Below are 18796 nucleotides of genomic sequence, written 5' to 3' on the forward strand. Positions count from 1 at the left end.
CTCAATATTCAAGATGTGGGAGTACCATGGATTTATATAGAGGCAATATAATATTTTCTGTCTTTTCTATCCCTTGCCTAATGATTCCCAACCTTGTTTTTTTTTTTTTTTTAATTGTTGCTGCGTACTGAGTGGATATTTTCAGTGAACTATCGACAATGACTCCAAAATCTCTCTCGAGTGGTAACAGCTAATTTAGACCCCATCATTTTATATGTATAGTTGGGATTATGTTTTCCAACATGTATTACTTTGTATTTATCCACACTGAATTTCATCTGCCATTTTGTTGCCCAGTCACCCACATGGTTTCCCACATCAACTTGGGTCATGTTTACACTAGGAAAAGGGCCGATTTTTAACATGCATTAACAACCTAGAGTAGAAAAGGCAGTTGTATTTTAACAAAAATTGTTAGCTGACCACAAAAAAACGCTATCAGGGAGCCTAGGGTTTACCTTGACCAGCTAAGAGTTGTTAAAACTACAACTTTCCTTGTCTACACTAGGTTTTTAAAGGGTTAAACACACCTTTTCTCCTAGCGAAGGCAAGGCCTTGAATTTAGAAAACACCTTATATTTACACATTGGAAAATGGGCACAGGACTCAGTAACTTAGACCTATCACCTTTGGATCACTGCTTCTAAGGAAACCTAGGTTGATATAAGGTTCTTGCTAAGGGGATGGAAGAGAGGAGTGTAGGATAAAAAGCTAACAGGAGAGTGTAAGAAAATTCAAGTTACACTTATGGCTCAAATTAAATCACCCCAACTCCCTTACACAGTCACCAAGTGATCTAAAAGGAGTCTGACTTGTCTTAAAAAATGAAATTCAGTGTACTAAATTATGGGCACATCTTTCTAATGAGACAAAAAAAGGTCTCCTTTGTGCGGAATTTAACAATTCCATTGTCTTTAAAAAACAAAAACAAAAAAAACTTATTTTGATGTGACCTTAGCTAAAGATTGGCTGCTGCTCTGCACCACAGATGCAGTTCCAATTAGTTGCTTTGGGTCCTAAATAACAGAATAGGTCGCAAGATCAGATAGATCTTGTTAGTGCTTTGTGCAGTCCAATTTTAAACAGCCCCAGGGATGAGCATCCATCACTCTGAAGGGCAGCTTTTAGAGGGTGTAACATATCACTGAAGCAGCCCATCATGACTACATGCAGACATTTCTCTCTCTGAAAAACAGAGCCCACACAGATTGCCCAGCAAGTGTCAGGGCAACATTTGAACCAGATTGGATTTAAAATGTATTTGTTAAATAAGCTCAACTTCTCTCCAAGTTATTCTCAAGATATATTTTCCAGCCTTCAGTATGTATGTCAAGAGTTTGGTATGTATATTTATATTTTATGATGCAACATTGATGAAAAGCTTGTTTATCCTGTTTGATGTGTTTCACTAATTTCTGAAGATATAAATGAACACAGCCATTATAAAAAGTCATTTATTTTTTACTCTAATCATATTAGATATGTACATATATACACACACGTGCAAAAAATGACTTTACATACATATACACAGGTTCAATTGTTAATGCAGTGCAAAAGTGTTTTTTTTAAAAAAGGTACCAGCCAGCCTTTCAAGAAACCTTAACAGATCTTTGGTTAAAAAAGGCAGGGGAGAATGGGTCAATATTTCATAAATTGGCAAAGCACTCTCAATATTTTAACTGTAAAGAAGGTTTACTCTTGGCCTATTTTCTTGTGTTGTATTTCTAGATGAACAGAGTTTCCAAGGGACTTAAGGTGAAAATTGGAAGTGAGAATTAAGTGGATAAACAAACTATTTTAAATGGTCTAAGGTTCTGACAAAAAAATTGATTCCTTTTAAAAAGATTTGATTCAATACAAGCACAATCCTAGTGTTCTGATCCAGATTTTCTGTTCTCAAACAGTAAAACGCTCATTTTATTAAATCCTGAAGGACTCAAATGTAAACTTATCTCTTTTCCTGTTTTAGCAAAAGAAAGTTTAAACATATTATACACACTCTGTGCACAGAATTAACATACCAAGAAGCCAGTGTAAACATTTACAGGAAAAAAAAAAAGTAGGACAGTCAGTGCTTAACTTGACCTCTCCTTGGTCTCTGAATCACAACCCAAGCTGGAAGAAGTGTTCAGATATTAATGGACGTACATTGCTAAATGTATGTTCCCTAACATGGATTTTCTAGGCAGGTTTACCCACATTATAGAACCAAATCTCTCTGTGAATGGTTCCCTGCCAATCCTGCTTCCTTTGTAACAAATCTCTACCAGGTGTTTGTCCATGCACCAGACATAGGATCCAATGGGACAGGCAGACGTCGTATTGAGAGATTTTGCTGTATTGCTTTCCTAAAGATTCTGGGGTTGGATGATCCTTCCAGTAGGCAAATCCAGTGATTCATTTCGTTATCCTTAAACTCAGCGTCTCGGACGGGATGTACTCAAGGCAGCTAGCCCTCCCATCACTTGTAACACCTGGGCTATGCATGCCAGCTGAATGAGAGCTACTGCGGGTATGTCCTCCCTGCGCTGGAATTCACAGCTCCAGACAGTAATGTTGATGTACCTAAGTGTTCTAGATGCCCAAGTCTATGCAAGACTAGCTTTATTCAAATACGTTTAGTGGAGACAAGTACAACACTACCAGGATCAGGGTGCATGAGAGACATAGAAATCAGATCCTGTCATTAAGGTTACTCCCCACAATGGTTTGTCCATGTACAAAGTAAATCTCCTACCCCTTTGCCTAGCAGAAACAGCCTTCCCTATTTAAGTCAATGCGCTGCCACCTGGTTACGAGTGCCTAGATGACTAGCCAGAGGTATACGCACCATGTCCTATAACCTCAGCAAGGCAGAGCCTAGTATGGAAATTTAGAAAACAGATTATTAAAAAACAAGTTTACTCTTAGTCATCTTTGTGGCTTATTTTCCAATAAGACCTCCGTTCATATGAACAGAATATGTTACAAGTGCTACTGGGCTGAATGTTAAGAATGGTTTCCCTGACAGATCTGGATTTCTGCCCTGATCACCATTAAAAAAAGAAGTGCAAGATGAAACTTAGGTCTGCAGGACCAGACCTTCAGCTGAAGCTCAGCAAAATCTTACCTGACACAAAGCAACCATGATCTGCGAAGCAAGAACACCCTTCTCATTAATGGTACTTTTATATTTTTATCAGAAAATGCAAAACATTTTGATTAGCTCTTATTTTAAATATTGTCAAAATGTAAGTAAAGAACTTTGGCCCACGTTCAACAATAGTCCAGATAAGAATGAGGAGGAACTTTGAATTGATATATTAAAAAGTCAGGCCTTGATATAGCTTAGCGGCAGATAGAGCTACGACAACATGTCACTTGACATTTAATTGTCCCTTGTCATTTGAGTAATACAAAAAAAGACACCAATTGCTGTTTCATTGTGCTTTTTGATTCACTGATAAAAAACTTGAAATGTTTAAAAAGGAGATTATAATTTTAGGCTTCCTTGGGCATTCATGAGTTCAGAAATATTAAAAACCAATTAAATCCTAAAATAAAAAAGGAAAAATTTGAAAGTGGTACTTCAAACATCAAATTTGTAAGCAAATATTATGTTAATGATGAAGTCTGGGAACTGCTGCCTTAGCCTATTCCACACAGTTTAATAGATCTTAGTATCAAGCAGTTTTTATAGAATATCAGGGTTGGAAGGGACCTCAGGAAGTCATCTAGTCCAACCCCCTGCTCAAAGCAGGATCAATTCCCAACTAAATCATCCCAGCCAGGGCTTTGTCAAGCCTGACCTTAAAAACCTCTAAGGAAGGAGATTCCACCACCTCCCTAGGTAACCCATTCCAGTACTTCACCATCCTCCTAGTGAAAAAGCTTTTCCTAATATCCAACTTAAACCTCCCCCACTGCAACTTGAGACCATTACTCCTTGTTCTGTCACCTGCTTCCACTGAGAACAGTCTAGATCCATTCTCTTTGGAACCCCCTTTCAGGTAACTGAAAGCAGCTATCAAATCCCCCCTCATTCTTCTCTTCTGCAGACTAAACAATCCTAGTTCTATCAGCCTCTCCTCATAAGTCATGTGCTCCAGCCCCCTAATCATTTTTGTTGCTCTCTGCTGGACTCTTTCCAATTTTCCCACATCCTTCCTGTAGTGTGGGGCCGAAAATTGGACACAGTACTCCAGATGAGGCTTCACCAATGGCAACTAGAGGGGAATGATCACGTCCCTTGATCTGCTAGCAATGCCCCTACGTATACGACCCAAAATGCCGTTAGCCTTCTTGGCAAGAAGGGCACACTGTTGACTCATATCCAGCTTCTCGTCCACTGTAATCCCTAAGTCCTTTTCTGCAGAACTGCTGCCTAGCCATTCGGTCCCTAGTCTGTAGCAGTGCATGGGATTCTTCCTTCCTAAGTGCAGGACTCTACACTTGTCCTTGTTGAACTTCATCAGATTTCTTTCGGCCCAATCCTCTAGTTTGTCAAGGTCCCTCTGTATCCTATCCCTACCCTCCAGCGTATCTACCACTCCTCCCAGTTTAGTGTCATCTGCAAACTTGCTGAGGGTGCAGTCCACGCCATCCTCCAGATCATTAATGAAGATATTGAACAATACTGGCCCCAGCACTGACCCTTGGGGCACTCCACTTGATACCAGCTGCCAACTAGACATGAAGCCATTGATCACTACCCATTGAGCCCGACGATCTAGCCAGCTTTCTATCCACCTTATAGTCCACTCATTCAGTGGACTATACTTCTTTAACTTGCTGGCAAGAATACTGTGGGAGTCTATATCAAAAGCTTTGCTAAAGTCAACCTAAATGTTCCCTTTCCTCAGTTTCATTCGATTACCCTTAGTTATGCCTCCTTGTGCCCCAACTTCTTTCTCATCTGACCCAATATCTGAAGGACAAACATCAAGAAAGGTCGACCTCTTTCGTTACTATGCTAAGCAGTGACTTTCCCTTTTCTCTTCAAATATCAATACCTGGACAGTCCTCTGTGGACTCCCTTCAGTGTCTGTCTTTGGTACGGATATCTGGAACTGAATGAAATAATTCCATGAATGCTTGCATCCAAGCTGTATGAAGGATTATGATCCTTCCCTGCTCTGAGACATGCCCCATGCAGCCTACAATTATAGGGCCTTTTTGGCTGCCATATCATCTTGCAATTTCACATCCAATTTACTATCTCCCATCAAGTTAAAGTTTCCACTGGTCTCTAGGTTTCTCCCCACCGCTGTTTCTGATGTTTCATTTTATCCCTTTCCTTCTTATCTATTTTTCCCTTTTTAAAGTTTATTTACCCCTGGAATTTCAGCTCAGTTTCCTCTACAACACAGTGCCTTTCCATGTCCCAAAAACACAGCAAATGATTCTTCTATTTCACTGTACAGTAAAGGTACAGTAAAGGCTGTACTATTGAGAACAGCAGACATCAATGCAATATCCAATCACTTAAGTCTTTATGTACGGATTTATGCATTGCCTGCACAGAGTTTCATTACACAAGTTGTCAGAGGAAGATGGAGGTTTCGGCAGCTGGACAGTCAGTTGTTAGGGCTTTTAGCACACAATGTGTGGGAATGTGGTTTAAAATATTAGCCGGATGTTCCTGCTATAATAGTCAGTAGTGAAATAGATAATACTGAGTAACATTTAAGCTGCCTACAGAGCCAGGAAGGAAACTCTCCATCAATTTAATCTCTTTGCAACCATGAAAGGTAGAGACATTAAGTGAAAAAACAATTCCTCAGCGAGGGGATGAAATTCTACATAATACATGGGGCTAGCATAAAATGGTTAAGTGAGAAAAAATTAAGAAGGTACCTCCACAATATTACACCTACAAGCTTCCTGTAATTTCTCAGTTTCATGATTCTCCACTAACCCTCCAAAAGACAGCTGCATCAAAATATTAGACACTCTTATACAGAAACAACTTACCAAAAAAGTATCAAAAAAGGTGTTCATATACATTTTAAATGTCAGTATATACTTCAGCACATTAAATACCAGAATAGACACTGCAGCAGAGGTGGACAAATTCAGCTCCTAATGACTATATTCAAAAGTGCATGCTCATAAATTAACCTTCGCATGAGAGCTTAAATGTAAAATAAAGAGAACCTGCTCTTGCTTTCCAGGATGAGGAATGAATTTCTAATCGCTAATAATGTATCTTTTGAAAGGTGGAAAAAACTTATTGGGTTGTCACAAAATACATCTTCCAAGCTTATTTATCTGTATAAGCCAAACATATTATTACCCTTTCAAACAATGTGATCTTCAACAGGGAAATAAAGGCCACTTGGACTGAAAGGTCAGTTGTGTGTTTTCTTGGTTTGGTTTATGCAGCTTCAAACTTACTGATAATTTCCCAATGAGCTCACACCCTACCAACAATTAAGATGTACAGTTTACTCAAGAGACATTTTACATCCTTTATGGTTTTAAAAGGGACCCTGCCCTTTTCTTTTCTTCAGACCCCTATAATTCTATTTAACCTTAGTAGGATCGTCAGGGTAATCCTACTAAAAGCATTTTTCCCCACCAATTAAGGACTAATTATGGCAAACGCCTCCTTAGCTTACATCTGTCAAGCAACTTGAGATCTATAGATGAAAGTACTAACCACTGATTAAAACTGGGGATAATAATCTTGTTTTTAACGTACAATTTCAATGTTTTCTGTCAAACTCCCAGGGCAACACAGTGAAATAGTGAACTGTTGCAAAGCAAATGAGACAAATGAAGAGAGATTGACTGTTTGGTGTTAGTCAAGGAGTACACTGAAATGATTGAATGCTGAAGAGTCTCAACGGCAGTGAGAACCTCCATTACAAATGCTTGCAAATGGTCTGCAATGCACAGTTGACCTACCACTAATCCCCTGCAGGTCTATTTGACACTAATTATAAGAGCACAGTTTATTTCGAGTTGTTTCGTTTCAAGATCTCTCCCTCGTGATAACCGCTGTTGTGCATTTTTTAAATATTCCCCACAGTATTTTTGGCCAGTGTAAGTAAATACAAGAGTTTTTAAAATATGAGTGATGAATCCCACGTGTGTTTTCATACTCCAAAATCAGGCTGTGTCTCCATCAGTTGCCTTGTCAGTATCTGATATGAAGAAAGAGAAGCCACTCCTATGTGAAAGAGTATTTGCCAGATGTTCCTTAATCCATACAAGTAAATGTTGCATAGACAAATGGAGAAAAACAATACAAACGCCTTCATCTTCCTTGATGAACCGTGGAACAAGTACAAATAACACTGGAATAGCACCAGAGAAACAACATTAGCAACATCAAACTGAATATATACAGACAAGGATCACAGTTTACAATTACTGGCACCTATGATTTAGGGATGCACACAACAAGCTTAAAGCTCTTTTCAAGTCTTGTCTATTATAAGACCATCCATCCAACAGAAGTGAATCGGTGGCCTCAATCCAGATCCTACTGAACAGGTATCGTATCCACAACAAAAGAAACCCGCCAGCACAATTGGCACCCCTGTTGATAGTCTAGAAAGGATTAGCAAGAATTAAACAAGTATGAAAGCTAAACTACGTTCTAAGACTCAGATGTGAGCCTTGTAGGTTAAGGCTGAACTTCAACGGCAGGGAGATACGAGGCAAACCTATACTCACTTCTGCTGTACCTATTCTGGGCATAAATAAAGGGCTAAATTAACAGCGATTTTATCCCAGAATTCACTTTAATATTACAGGATATATAGTTTCTAACAAGAGACTCAGAGCAAGATTTAAACAAAACAAACCAAAAAATTCCCAGTGCAGGTACAGTCCACTGGTTCAGTATATTTTAAGTGTCCTCCTATAGTGGTTGGTCCACATAACAGGGTAAGAGCCTATTACGTGCGCCAGCTAGAGGAGTTACTTGTTTAGCTCAAGCAGTCAAGACTCACGCTTTAGTCTGCTGGAGGTCCTGGGTTCAAACCTTGCTGGTGACAAGTGGGATTGCTAAATACACAGCACTTAGCACCGAGTATGATTATGCAGGGTCACTTCATGGCGCTGTTCTGCCATAATTTAAGAGGGCAAAGAGCCCAAAACACAATGTTTATTAGCATTTTCCACTCTCAGGTGAGAAGTTAGGAAAGTCAAGAAAGAGCTACTCTATGTAAAAAGGTGAAACTGACTGGCATCAAGTTATGGAGCAGATCACGTCTCCACAAAAAATACAAAGTTTCTACTATGAAATACGGCACAAAAAATAGTATAAGCTACATGATTACTTCTCTTATTGTATGTATATATATCACCCTGGGGTGGGTCACCAGCAGTCAGGACCAAGGGTAGGATCTCTGGATCTATAAGCATCAGACTCTACTTCCTGAGTTAAGACACCCAGGCCCTGTTATCTCAAAGCCAGCAGCAGATCCAAACCTCTAAGTGGTCCAGCCGTTAGAGTAGACAGAGAACCACAGTAAAAATGGGTTACACGTGTACCAGAGCGAGGAGTTGTTTCACTTTAACTGCCTCCCACCTTATTTTGGCAGAAAAATCCAATGAATTTAAAGGGCAATAAACTTCAATCACAGTCAGAGAATCAAGCCAAGCTAGAAGCCATGTGGTACAATAAAGGACTAAGCCCAGAATACTAAGTTCCTGAAATTCTGTGATTGGACAAAACACAAATCAGATATTAAAGGTACATTTCATTATCAACCTAGGGTAACCTAACATGGCAAATAGTTTTCTAAATATTTCTAGCATATCAATCACCACACAAATACTGAAAGTGATACTTTACTAATTTACATTTTTGCAAGGTGTTCTTTGAAAGAGGTCTGGAGTTTTATTCACACTTAGAACTTGATCTTTATGCCAATTATAAAAACTTTGAGGTTTTTAAAGGGCAATGATGCATTAGCCTAAATCCAAGACCTCAGCTCCTGGAAGAAATAATACTTCACCCCTCTTGGAAACCAGTCATCTCTGTGCCAAGACTCATTTATCACAGAGCTGCATTTGGCACTTTACAGCAAAGATGCACTGTATCAAGCCTGTAATTACTATTTAACAAGGGTCAAATTCTGCCCTCATATTCGTGCTACTTCACTTAAATCAGTGGAATTGAGTGGCTGTAGTGACAGAACACAACATGGTCTTCCGATTAAACCTTAGATTATGCAGAAACCAACATGGCATTTTATACACAATAAATATATTGGCTCTTTCCGCTGTAGATTTGAGAGCGTGTCCAAAGTAACTCCTCATTTGAAGAAAGGGTGAGCTGGACAAACAGCAAGGTTTTTAAAGCATTTAATAGTTTAAATGTTAATTTGTTATAGTCTAGAATTTCTCTATTTTAGCAAGGAAGGTTAGTTTCCAAAGACGAGACTAAATAGCAATGTTGATTTTTTTCCCCCCCAAAACGGTGGTCCAGCCAAACCAGATGATACAGTTTAAAATTTCAAGACTTATTTTTAAATAAATTGGAGCATGTAGTTTTGCCCATTTTCAATCCATTTTCCCAGTTATGCAAAGTCCAAGTTCCTCAAATAATTGAGCTCAATTCAAGCACCACATGACCCTGAAATCAGGATGACTGCTGTTTCATTTGTACGTTGGCTTGTTTAGACACGAGCATTCATCCATTGTGTCCATGTGAATCAGAAAATCAAGAACGTAATTTAGAAAATGAATATGCCAAAGCTCTAAGGAATGCCACACATGAATGCTTGTTCTTCCACTATACCGCACAAAAGATTACTCAAATTCTTGCAAAGCTCTCAGAGAAGAGAAGGCGGTTTTGGTTACCATTTGAAATAATGCAAGAAGGAATAATTATCTGGTAGCTACCTTAAAAGAATGAGGAGATGAGGGCTGCACATGCTATTAAAGAAGTAGGTTGGATATTGGGCCAAGCTCATGCTAAAACAGCCTGGAAACAGGACCAACTCCCACAGAGATTTGTCTCTAAGCCAAGTTCAGCAGTGATGTGTAGAAAGTAAGTTACAAATCTTTGTGTGAGTTGTGCCTGTTTATGCCAAAATTGGTCCACAGGTAGTATTAAATTGCAGTAACATATTTTTCCACTCCATCAAATGCCAGATCAGTGTAAGTTACATCATTAACATTAGCAATTCCTTTTACCTACTGACTAGGAGTCCGTTGCAATATCCAACATGACTGCAATGCAAAAGGATCTTCATATATGACTTCAGGATTGTTTATTGGCAAAAAGAGAGAGGAGATTCTGAATGCAAGAACAATGGTCAAATACACAGCTGGGTGACATAAAAGCTATTTTGTAAACAGATGTGCACGTGGCAGGGTGTTGGGCAAGAACTGCTGGCTCAGCCCTCTGTCACACCAGCCCCCATTAAGGGAAGTAAACTGGAGCTGGCTAGAGAAAACCTGCAACTAACTGGGAGACAGCTGCCCGCCCAATTATCCCGGGGCTATATAAAAGGCTGGGATGAAGGAAGCCAAGAGGAGGAGCAAGGGAGTGGAAGCAGAGCAATAGCTCTTCCCTCCTGGGTGCAGACACTACAACCCAAGCGGTGTATGGTGAAAAGATGGTGGGAGCACAACCTGTAAATAAACGGCACCAGTGGTTGCTGAAGCCCAGGGTCTCTGAGTGACTGTCAGCACAACAGGGGCAGGAGCCAACAGGGCCCTGCAGCACCCCACTACAGCGCATAATTGTCATTTTACAGATAGGAAGACGAAGGCTGAGAAGTTATGAGATTTATTCAAGGCTGCACTGAGTCAATGGCAGAGTTAGAATAAAACTTAGCAGGCCCTGGATTTGTCTCAGATTCACAAACAATTTTGGTGATTCACTATACATTATGGCAATGAAACAATGGAAAAAACAAGGACTGTGCTATAGTATCTTAAAGATTCTCTTTAGAAAACGTTTAAGTGTGAAAGAGTTTTAAAACTAGTTAATATAATTAAAACTATGGCTCAAGGCTTTTGAAGTTTGTATGGCCTCGCTTTTTCAAGCGGTTTAAAGAAAACGCTACAATGCTGGAATAGCACAAAGCATATCTATTGCTGTTTTGGGGAGTTTTCATTTAATTAGTGGTTTGTGTTGGGGCTACTTTAAACCAGAATAGTTCTTGAGATATCTGTACAATGAAGAGGATAGATAAACCTACAGCTGAGGGGTTGAGAGGAGCGATTTGTCAATAGGTGCATAATGGGTTAGAAGTGTGAAGGCTCCATTTGTAAACTGAATCTACCCAATGGCCAATTTTTGCTCCTGTGTCATGTATGCATCCAAACGCAGAATTTCACTCAGTGAACAGCCAATGTGCTTCTGAGTCTCCTATTCTGCTCATTGATCGTACTCAACAAATGTTTGTTAGATGCAGCGCAGTAGATGAAAAATGCAGGAAGAGTGCCAGAGCACAATAGCTAAATTGATCATACCTGAAAAATGCAGGCTAGAAAAGAAAGGAGAAATGCTATTACATTTCCAATTCCCTCGTAGTCTTCCTGTTTGGGGAAGATAACAAAGAAGAATTTAAGAGTTACTGAGTTTTAGTTGATGCAAAAAGTGCTGCTTGACATTTTATAGAAGTACTTAGTACCACAGTAGAATGAGAATATCATAATTTCAGAATACAAAGTCGGACTGGAGTTAAATCAAACAAAATTTCATTGAACAAAATACCAGAAATTGAGATGTATGGATCAATTTATGCCACAAAATAAAAACTGCGAAACACTAACTGATTTAGACTTTTTTTTAAAAGAGGTACTTTATGCTGATTCCACAATACATTTTCTAAATGGTATAAAAATGCACTATCTGAAGAAACACATGCAATTTATCAAAACAGACATTTTAAAGTGGGACAGTATGTCCACATAAAACCCTTCCAGGATGTCAAAAGTAAGATTCTCCTCCACCTTTCAAATGAACTACATCACTCCACTCCCTCCAGGGAAAAAAGATTTTGCAACATGCCCTGAAGCTCAAAAAATTCAGGCTCTGACAGATCAGAGTGCATGAAGTATATTCATTCATGTGAATAATGCTCTCCGGATAAACAAAGCATAACTTGAAAAGCTATGGTGTGCAATAGCCACTGATGATCTGATACCTGTATAACTCTAATCCTCCCCTCCCTGCCCCCACAGTACAACTCAAAAGTCAATAAAAGGTTACCTGAAAAGAATACTCCGCTAGATGAACTCCTCGAATGAGGTTCAATGCCCCGCACATGATGTTGAGAACAAGGGACAGAATCCCCAAAGGAGTCACAGGTTGCATTCTGTAGATAGGGGCTTCAGATAAAAAAAAAAAAAAAAAGAGAGATACTATTGAAAATTAATTCCAATTACTTCATTCCTTTTTCATAAGGTAACTCAAATTCAGTCGAATTGTGGGTTGTATATTCAAGGCCTTGTGTACTCTCTGGCAAGATGGACTTTAGTTTTGTGCCAAGACGCCCAGAGTTTCTGTTGCACTGCATTGCTGAGTTCTCAGGGCACCTGGAAATTCTATAGCAGCTACCAATAAGCTGAAGTGATTTTTAATGGACTGAATGATAAGATTAGTCCATTAGCATTTGCATTATGCATCTGGATATTGTGTCACTTATTTTATGCCACACCTAAATTTTCAATTGCCAGCATGCTACAGATTTTTGTATTGAAGATCCTGCACTTCCTTGTCAGCAGAAAAGCCGGAGGTTTTGGCATCCAGAATTCATGGCAGGTGGCTTACAGTTCTGGCACCCAAGAAGCAGTTACAGCTTTTGACACTGGAGAGGAGAAGTATCTCCTCTATGCTGCTCCTTGCAGGCAGAGATAACTTTACACATAGGGATGGAAAGGGGCTTTAACTCTTAGGGTGCATCTACACTGCAGGATTCTTTTGGTGGTGTGTAGTATACATACCTGTATAGGCCTTCCAGCACAGGTATCTATAGCAGCATAGATATGTTCTCTACTGGCCCAAGCTGTGCCTCCCATCTACACTGCAGCATCCCGCTGCGGAGCCCTTCCACACTGCAGGGAAAGGCTCCAGCAGAAGAGAAAAGGCTCAGCATTTCCCCACTGCTCCTCCTTTCCAGAGTACTTCCTCCCTGCAGTGAAAGGCTCTGGCAACAGGGAGCAGCTGAAGTCTTTCCACACTGCCTGCCCTCTGCCCGACTTTCACTGCAGTGAAAAGCACACCGTGTCCACTCTGCACTGCACAGCTTCACGAAAAGTGGTGTGATGTGTAGACCTAGCTTTAGTTCCTGATCCCAGCAAACCCTCAACAGCTGCACTGCTGGTACCCACATGCAACATCGATGGTTTAAGCACCTTATCTGCCAACATTAACTTGCCCTTAGGCTTCAGAAGGAACTCCTGCACTGAGATGAGTTGGCTAAGTTCACACCTCAGATATTGGGCTCCAATTCTCTCTAACACCAAGATCCACTAGATGCAAGAAAGAAGAGAAGGGTCATCAAGGAGTCTCCCCCATTCTTACGATGTTCTGGCCTCAGCCCAGATATAGCCAGTAGCTGGCTGTTATCCCCAGACTGTGTAGCATAGAGGAGCTCCACACTGCACCCTCACCAGCCACTCATGCCTGGAGGAGAGGAGGACAGAGGCAGCTGGCACAGGAGGTAGCTCCACTAGCTTTTATGCCATCTGAGAATTCCTCTCTACCAAGTAGGGTCTCAGTTCAGCAGCTGGATTCCAGCATCTTTGCATTGCTAAGGTAGCAAAGAGCCTACAAGCAGGGAAGATAATGTGGAGCACCATTTTATGCTCATTGCAGCTTCAGGAAGACTAAACAAAATAGACAAAGTTTTCCATATCCCCATAAGGGCTAGAAACGTATTTATAAAGCAGCAGAGGACAGAACTGCAATCATGAAAAATACAGAATACCCAAGTCATATTTAAGCATTATATAAATCTATACAAACAATAAGTTTAAATATTAACTTTGTTAATATCAGACTTAAACACACAAGAGCAAGGAGTTAAGAGGCAGCAATTCCTTAATTGGAAGGGCCTCAGAAACAGAAGTAATCTTACTCCACCTCAAAAATACACACTAATAGCAATATAGGGATGCAAAACTATGATGATGTATGTTTTATAGCACCTTTAATCCAGCTGTCTCAAAATGCAGTACAAATATTACACTTCCCCAGGACAGGAGCTCCCCTATAGGATAAATGCGTATCACTGCATTTCACTCTTTAGTGGAATGCAGCAGCTGTTTAATACAGAGATACTGAACAGTTTAACGTAGGAATTTCATCCAAATAAAGTCTTATCCTATAACAGAGGTTTCCTTGACAACATGGGTTTACAACAAGCTTCAATGCTATTTGAATACAGCGGTGTGAATTAGCGCTAATAAATGGCTATGCAATTAACTCATCTGGCTCGCCCCCACACACCTGCTTTTATTTCAGACACTGCTGTGGCAGCAGCCACATTAATTTTGTTATGCAACATGTCAGCATCATGCAACATTATTGTACACAAGCGTCCACTGAAATCAACAGTGCAGGTATCTCAGTCATTTAAATATGACTTTGCATAATAAAAAACCAGCAAGGAAATTTAACATCTAAGTGACTCACTGAACAGTGTTTAGTCTGATAAGCAGCACCAGCATGTTTTATTTTCTCAATGATCTGCGCACACACTTTACTGTACATTACTCTTGATGGATTAAGTTTTACTAAAATAAGCAATAGTGCATATTCCTCCCCCCCACAATTTTCCCAAAAAGAGCATTGATTCTCCCGGCCTCGTCTGGCTATCCCTTGATTGCAAGTCGCCAAGTTTGTTCATGCTGACGACATATGCCTTGGCACTCCGTCACACCCCTTTGACATACCGAAGAGAGTGTTCTAAACACAGATATGGTGGCTATGACCGATTGTCATCAGCTGTGCCTGATACCAAGTGGAAGTAAGACTGTGTTGAGTGTTTTCCACTTACATCACACACAAGTGGGCAGAGAGCTGAATATAGTTCTCAATGGTCAGCGAATAAAGCATGATTCACACCTGGTCCATCTAGGTGTCACATTGGACAGAACTCTCACATATCATGACCATTTTATAAAGACAGCGACTAAGGTCAAAACACCGCAAACCTGCTCAGAAAACTGGCCGGAATGTCATGGGGTACCAAAGCCCAAACATTACGCACTTCAGCCGTGGCACTGTGTTATTCAGTGGCAGAGTACTGCACTCAGGTATGGGCTCACTTGTCTCACACAAAGATGATTGACATACAACTTAATTCCACCATGCGTATTATTTCAGGCACACTTAAATCTACTCCTCTACCATGTCAGTATCAGAGGGGTAGCTATGCTAGTCTGGATCTGTAAAAGCAGCAAAGAGTCCTGTGGCACCTTATAGACCAGGGGTCGGCAACCTTTCAGAAGTGCTGTGCCGAGTCTTCATTTATTCACACTCTGATTTAAGGTTGTGTGTGCCGGTAATACATTTTAATGTTTTCAGAAGGTCACTTACTAGAAGTCTATAATATATAACTAAACTATTGTTGTATGTAAAGTTAATAAGGTTTCAAAATGTTTAAGAAGCTTCATTTAAAATTAGATTAAAATGCAGAGCCCTCTGGACCGGTAGCCAGGATCCGGGCAGTGGGAGTGCCACTGAAAAATCAGCTCGCGTGCCGCCTTCAGCGCCTGTGCATAGGTTGCCTACCCCTGTTATAGACTAACAGACGTATTGGAGCATGAGCTTTTGTGGGTGAATACCCACTTCATCGGATGCATCTACCATGGTTACTGGTTCTCTGCAATATTGCTTCACTCAGTGTTTGCAGAGAGGAAAGCGTAGCAAAGCTCCTGATGACACTGCAGGATATGCCACATCCACTGTTAATTAAAGACTTGTTTAATCCACCACATGATCGTCTGTCCTCACGTTGCCCATTGAGGGATTTACGGTAGAGGACACGTGGTGAGCTCCGTGGGCTTCAGGGAGAGTGACAAATAATTATCTTGTCTCGGACCCCACTCAATGTCATCCCGGGTTTGATTTACCATGAAGGCAATGGAGCCTTCTGAACTGGTTTCGTACTGACATGGAATTTGTGCTGCAGCAAAATTTCAGTGGCATTTTATAGACAGTCCATTATGTCAACGTGGGCAGCCACAAACTAGGACACATATTTTGAGGACTGCAAAATGACTCAACTTCCTGGAGGTCTTCATGCCTTGAACATCATTGATAAGAACGCTGTGGCTTGGCTTGACCGGCCTGCATATGCCAAATAAATAAATAAATAAATAAATACATTGCCAAGATTCACTTCAGAGCCAAACAGGAATTGTCAATAACTAATATAAGAGTAATTCTTCCCTGCTTGAAGTAAGCATGTCATCAGCTTCCAGTCCCCAGTGAGAAACTATGGAAGCCACATACTGAGACTTGAATATGATGAAGAATCTAGATTGGAAAATTTACAAATTCGAAGTTCTATACAGGAGGCAATAAGGGTTAATATCATGGGAGAAAAAGAGTGGAGATTGCTATGCCTGATCATGTGGGGCTGGTTTATTTCTGACTAGGAATTGATCTTTATACCCCAAGACAAAAGTTTTAATTTTATTCCTATATAAAGTCTTAGGCACTCATAAAAGTTGTACCACTTACAGTGGTACGGCTTATTCCCATATTTAAGAGAATAAACCACGCCAGAACTTCACTGGCTATATAAACACCATCAAGACAGAAGTTAAGCTTTCCAGTAAGACAATGACCAAGGGAACAATGCAAGCACCTTGCTAGCAAGAACTGGGTTCAAGCATTGTTCTTTAGCATGGTGCAAAAGGGGTTCCCTCTGGCCAGAGTAAATCAGGAGTAAATCTAGATCATTTGTTCAGGTCTAGCTTGGAAATGTTTACTGGTCTTGAAAGTATCCGTACTAGTTCAGAGCATTTCTAAGCCTAGCAGGTCATAAGATATTGTCCTTTCACATGTGGTTCTGAAAACTGATCACTAATATAACTTGCCAATCAAATCTGCTTGGTTTATAAATAAAACAAATGGGTTTTTTTTGTTAGCCGTACAGATTCACCCTGAAATAGGCAAGTCAAGCTGTGTTCTGAGTTTTTGCATGGAAAGACGATACTTTAAAATGTATCTATTTGTTTTTCAGTGTTTGTTATACAGTGTTATCTGTGTGAAAGCTCTCCATGATATTTATGTAGATGTTTATCATAACTGTAAAATAGCTCTAATTCTGGTTTTTATGTATAGCAACTTTAAATGTAAGCGGTTATCTTGCCTGGCTACTGGGGAATAGGGAAAGGTGAGATGCTGTGAAACAATTCAAGATGGATAATCTTAAGTGAGACATCACCCTGCGGTCTCATATCTATTCTCTGAATCATTTTCTTCCTTAATCTAAAATAAATCTTCTAGACTGGAAATATATTTTGGGTCTTTGTTTATGGAACACATGATATAATGAAGCTCTTTCTCTTAAAGAAAATTAAAGCCTCAACTTGCTTAAATGCAGGGGAATGTGCAATTCGTAATTCCAGTTATAACGAACTTCCATAGAGAAAATGATTTATGGTTAAAGATGAACTACTGTAAGTACTTCATTAGTTTCATTATCTATCTGCTATAACACAAGGGTTTCTGTCCTCTTCATCATGATGAAAAAGCTAGCCTTGAACAGGAACTATTTGTCTGAGGTTTATATATGTTAACATGGATTTCTCATTTCAGAAAAACACAACTGGGATTTTTAACTATTCATCATAGGTTAAAAGGTAGTTATCAGAAGAACTGTTGACACAAAAAAACAACAACTTTGTATGCCAATAACTTACCAGACCCCATGTGCACTTCTGTGTACCCATTAATCATCCCGTTCATCACCTCTATATCCTCTAGTTTCAGAAGCACAGGAGGATGGAACTTCAGCTCTTCCTGAATTTTCTCCAGGCTGTTCTTCATTTGAGAGCAACTTGTGTAGTTGAAATGGTATTTCACTTTCTGAATAATATTATCTATAAGAGGGTATCAAGAAATATTTTTAATTAAACACTGGGATTGTTAATGAGCTAATTGATATCCCGGACTTTACTATCCTGTTTTTTTAACCCTAATTGTAGCATTTCTAAAATGTTATTGTTTACTGTTTGGGTCAAATACTTTGCTTTCTATTTGTTGTGTGGAGCATCTATCAGACTTCTGGATGCTGTAACACACACACTCACCATCCCAGATATGCTTAAAACATGGCTTTACTCTGCACATAGAGATGACCTAACCATGGTTTAGCAGGGTCTATAAATCACAATGAAGCTTTGAACGCTGTAATGTCCCATCTACTCCGCACAACTGAACTGTATTTTAACAGTGCCAGGGATTTTAGTTTTACAGTGCAAGGTGGGACCTACTATTCAAAGTCACAGCAACAACTTCTCAGACCAGGATGCACAGGGATTTTCCTGAGACTTGTGCTACAAATGACTCGGACAAATATTCATAGAATATCAGGGTTGGAAGGGACCTCAGGAGGTCATCTAGTCCAACACCCTCCTCAAAGCAGGACCAATCCCAAGACAGATTTTTGCCCCAGATCCCTAAATGGCCCCCTCAAGGACTGAACTCACAACCCTGGGTCTAGCAGGCCAATGCTCAAACCACTGAGCTATCCCTCCCCCCGTAGTTAGATTTTATAACAGCGTTCTCATATAAAAATATCCCTCTCCACAGGTTTGAGTCAAGTACAGAGCATTAAAACTACAACCTACAGCAGCATCTCAGTAACAATCATCCACATCT

The 18796-nt window shown here is 40.0% G+C and overlaps 1 protein-coding gene across 9 annotated transcripts in view; it reads right to left on the reverse strand.

Moving 5' to 3' along the window:
* The window catches only part of SEC22C (SEC22 homolog C, vesicle trafficking protein), a 55296-nt gene that overhangs the window by 26142 nt on the left and 10358 nt on the right, over positions 1-18796 (reverse strand). For 6 of the 9 annotated variants that reach the window (XM_045005083.1, XM_045005085.1, XM_045005087.1 and 3 more), the window contains 4 exons: positions 17836-18015; positions 12167-12285; positions 11425-11490; positions 4694-7283 (listed from right to left, as the gene is read on the reverse strand). In XM_045005083.1, the coding sequence (XP_044861018.1) occupies positions 7083-7283; positions 11425-11490; positions 12167-12285; positions 17836-18015 (566 nt within the window). In that variant the 3' untranslated portion in view covers positions 4694-7082. Of the gene's footprint in view, positions 1-4693; positions 7284-11424; positions 11491-12166; positions 12286-17835; positions 18016-18796 lie in introns of those variants that run through there. The other 3 variants (XM_045005090.1, XM_045005089.1, XM_045005091.1) reach the window with 2 other exon arrangements.

The sequence above is a fragment of the Mauremys mutica genome, chromosome 2, assembly GCF_020497125.1.
Source record: "Mauremys mutica isolate MM-2020 ecotype Southern chromosome 2, ASM2049712v1, whole genome shotgun sequence".
In the NCBI taxonomy this organism is placed as follows: Eukaryota; Metazoa; Chordata; order Testudines; family Geoemydidae; genus Mauremys; species Mauremys mutica.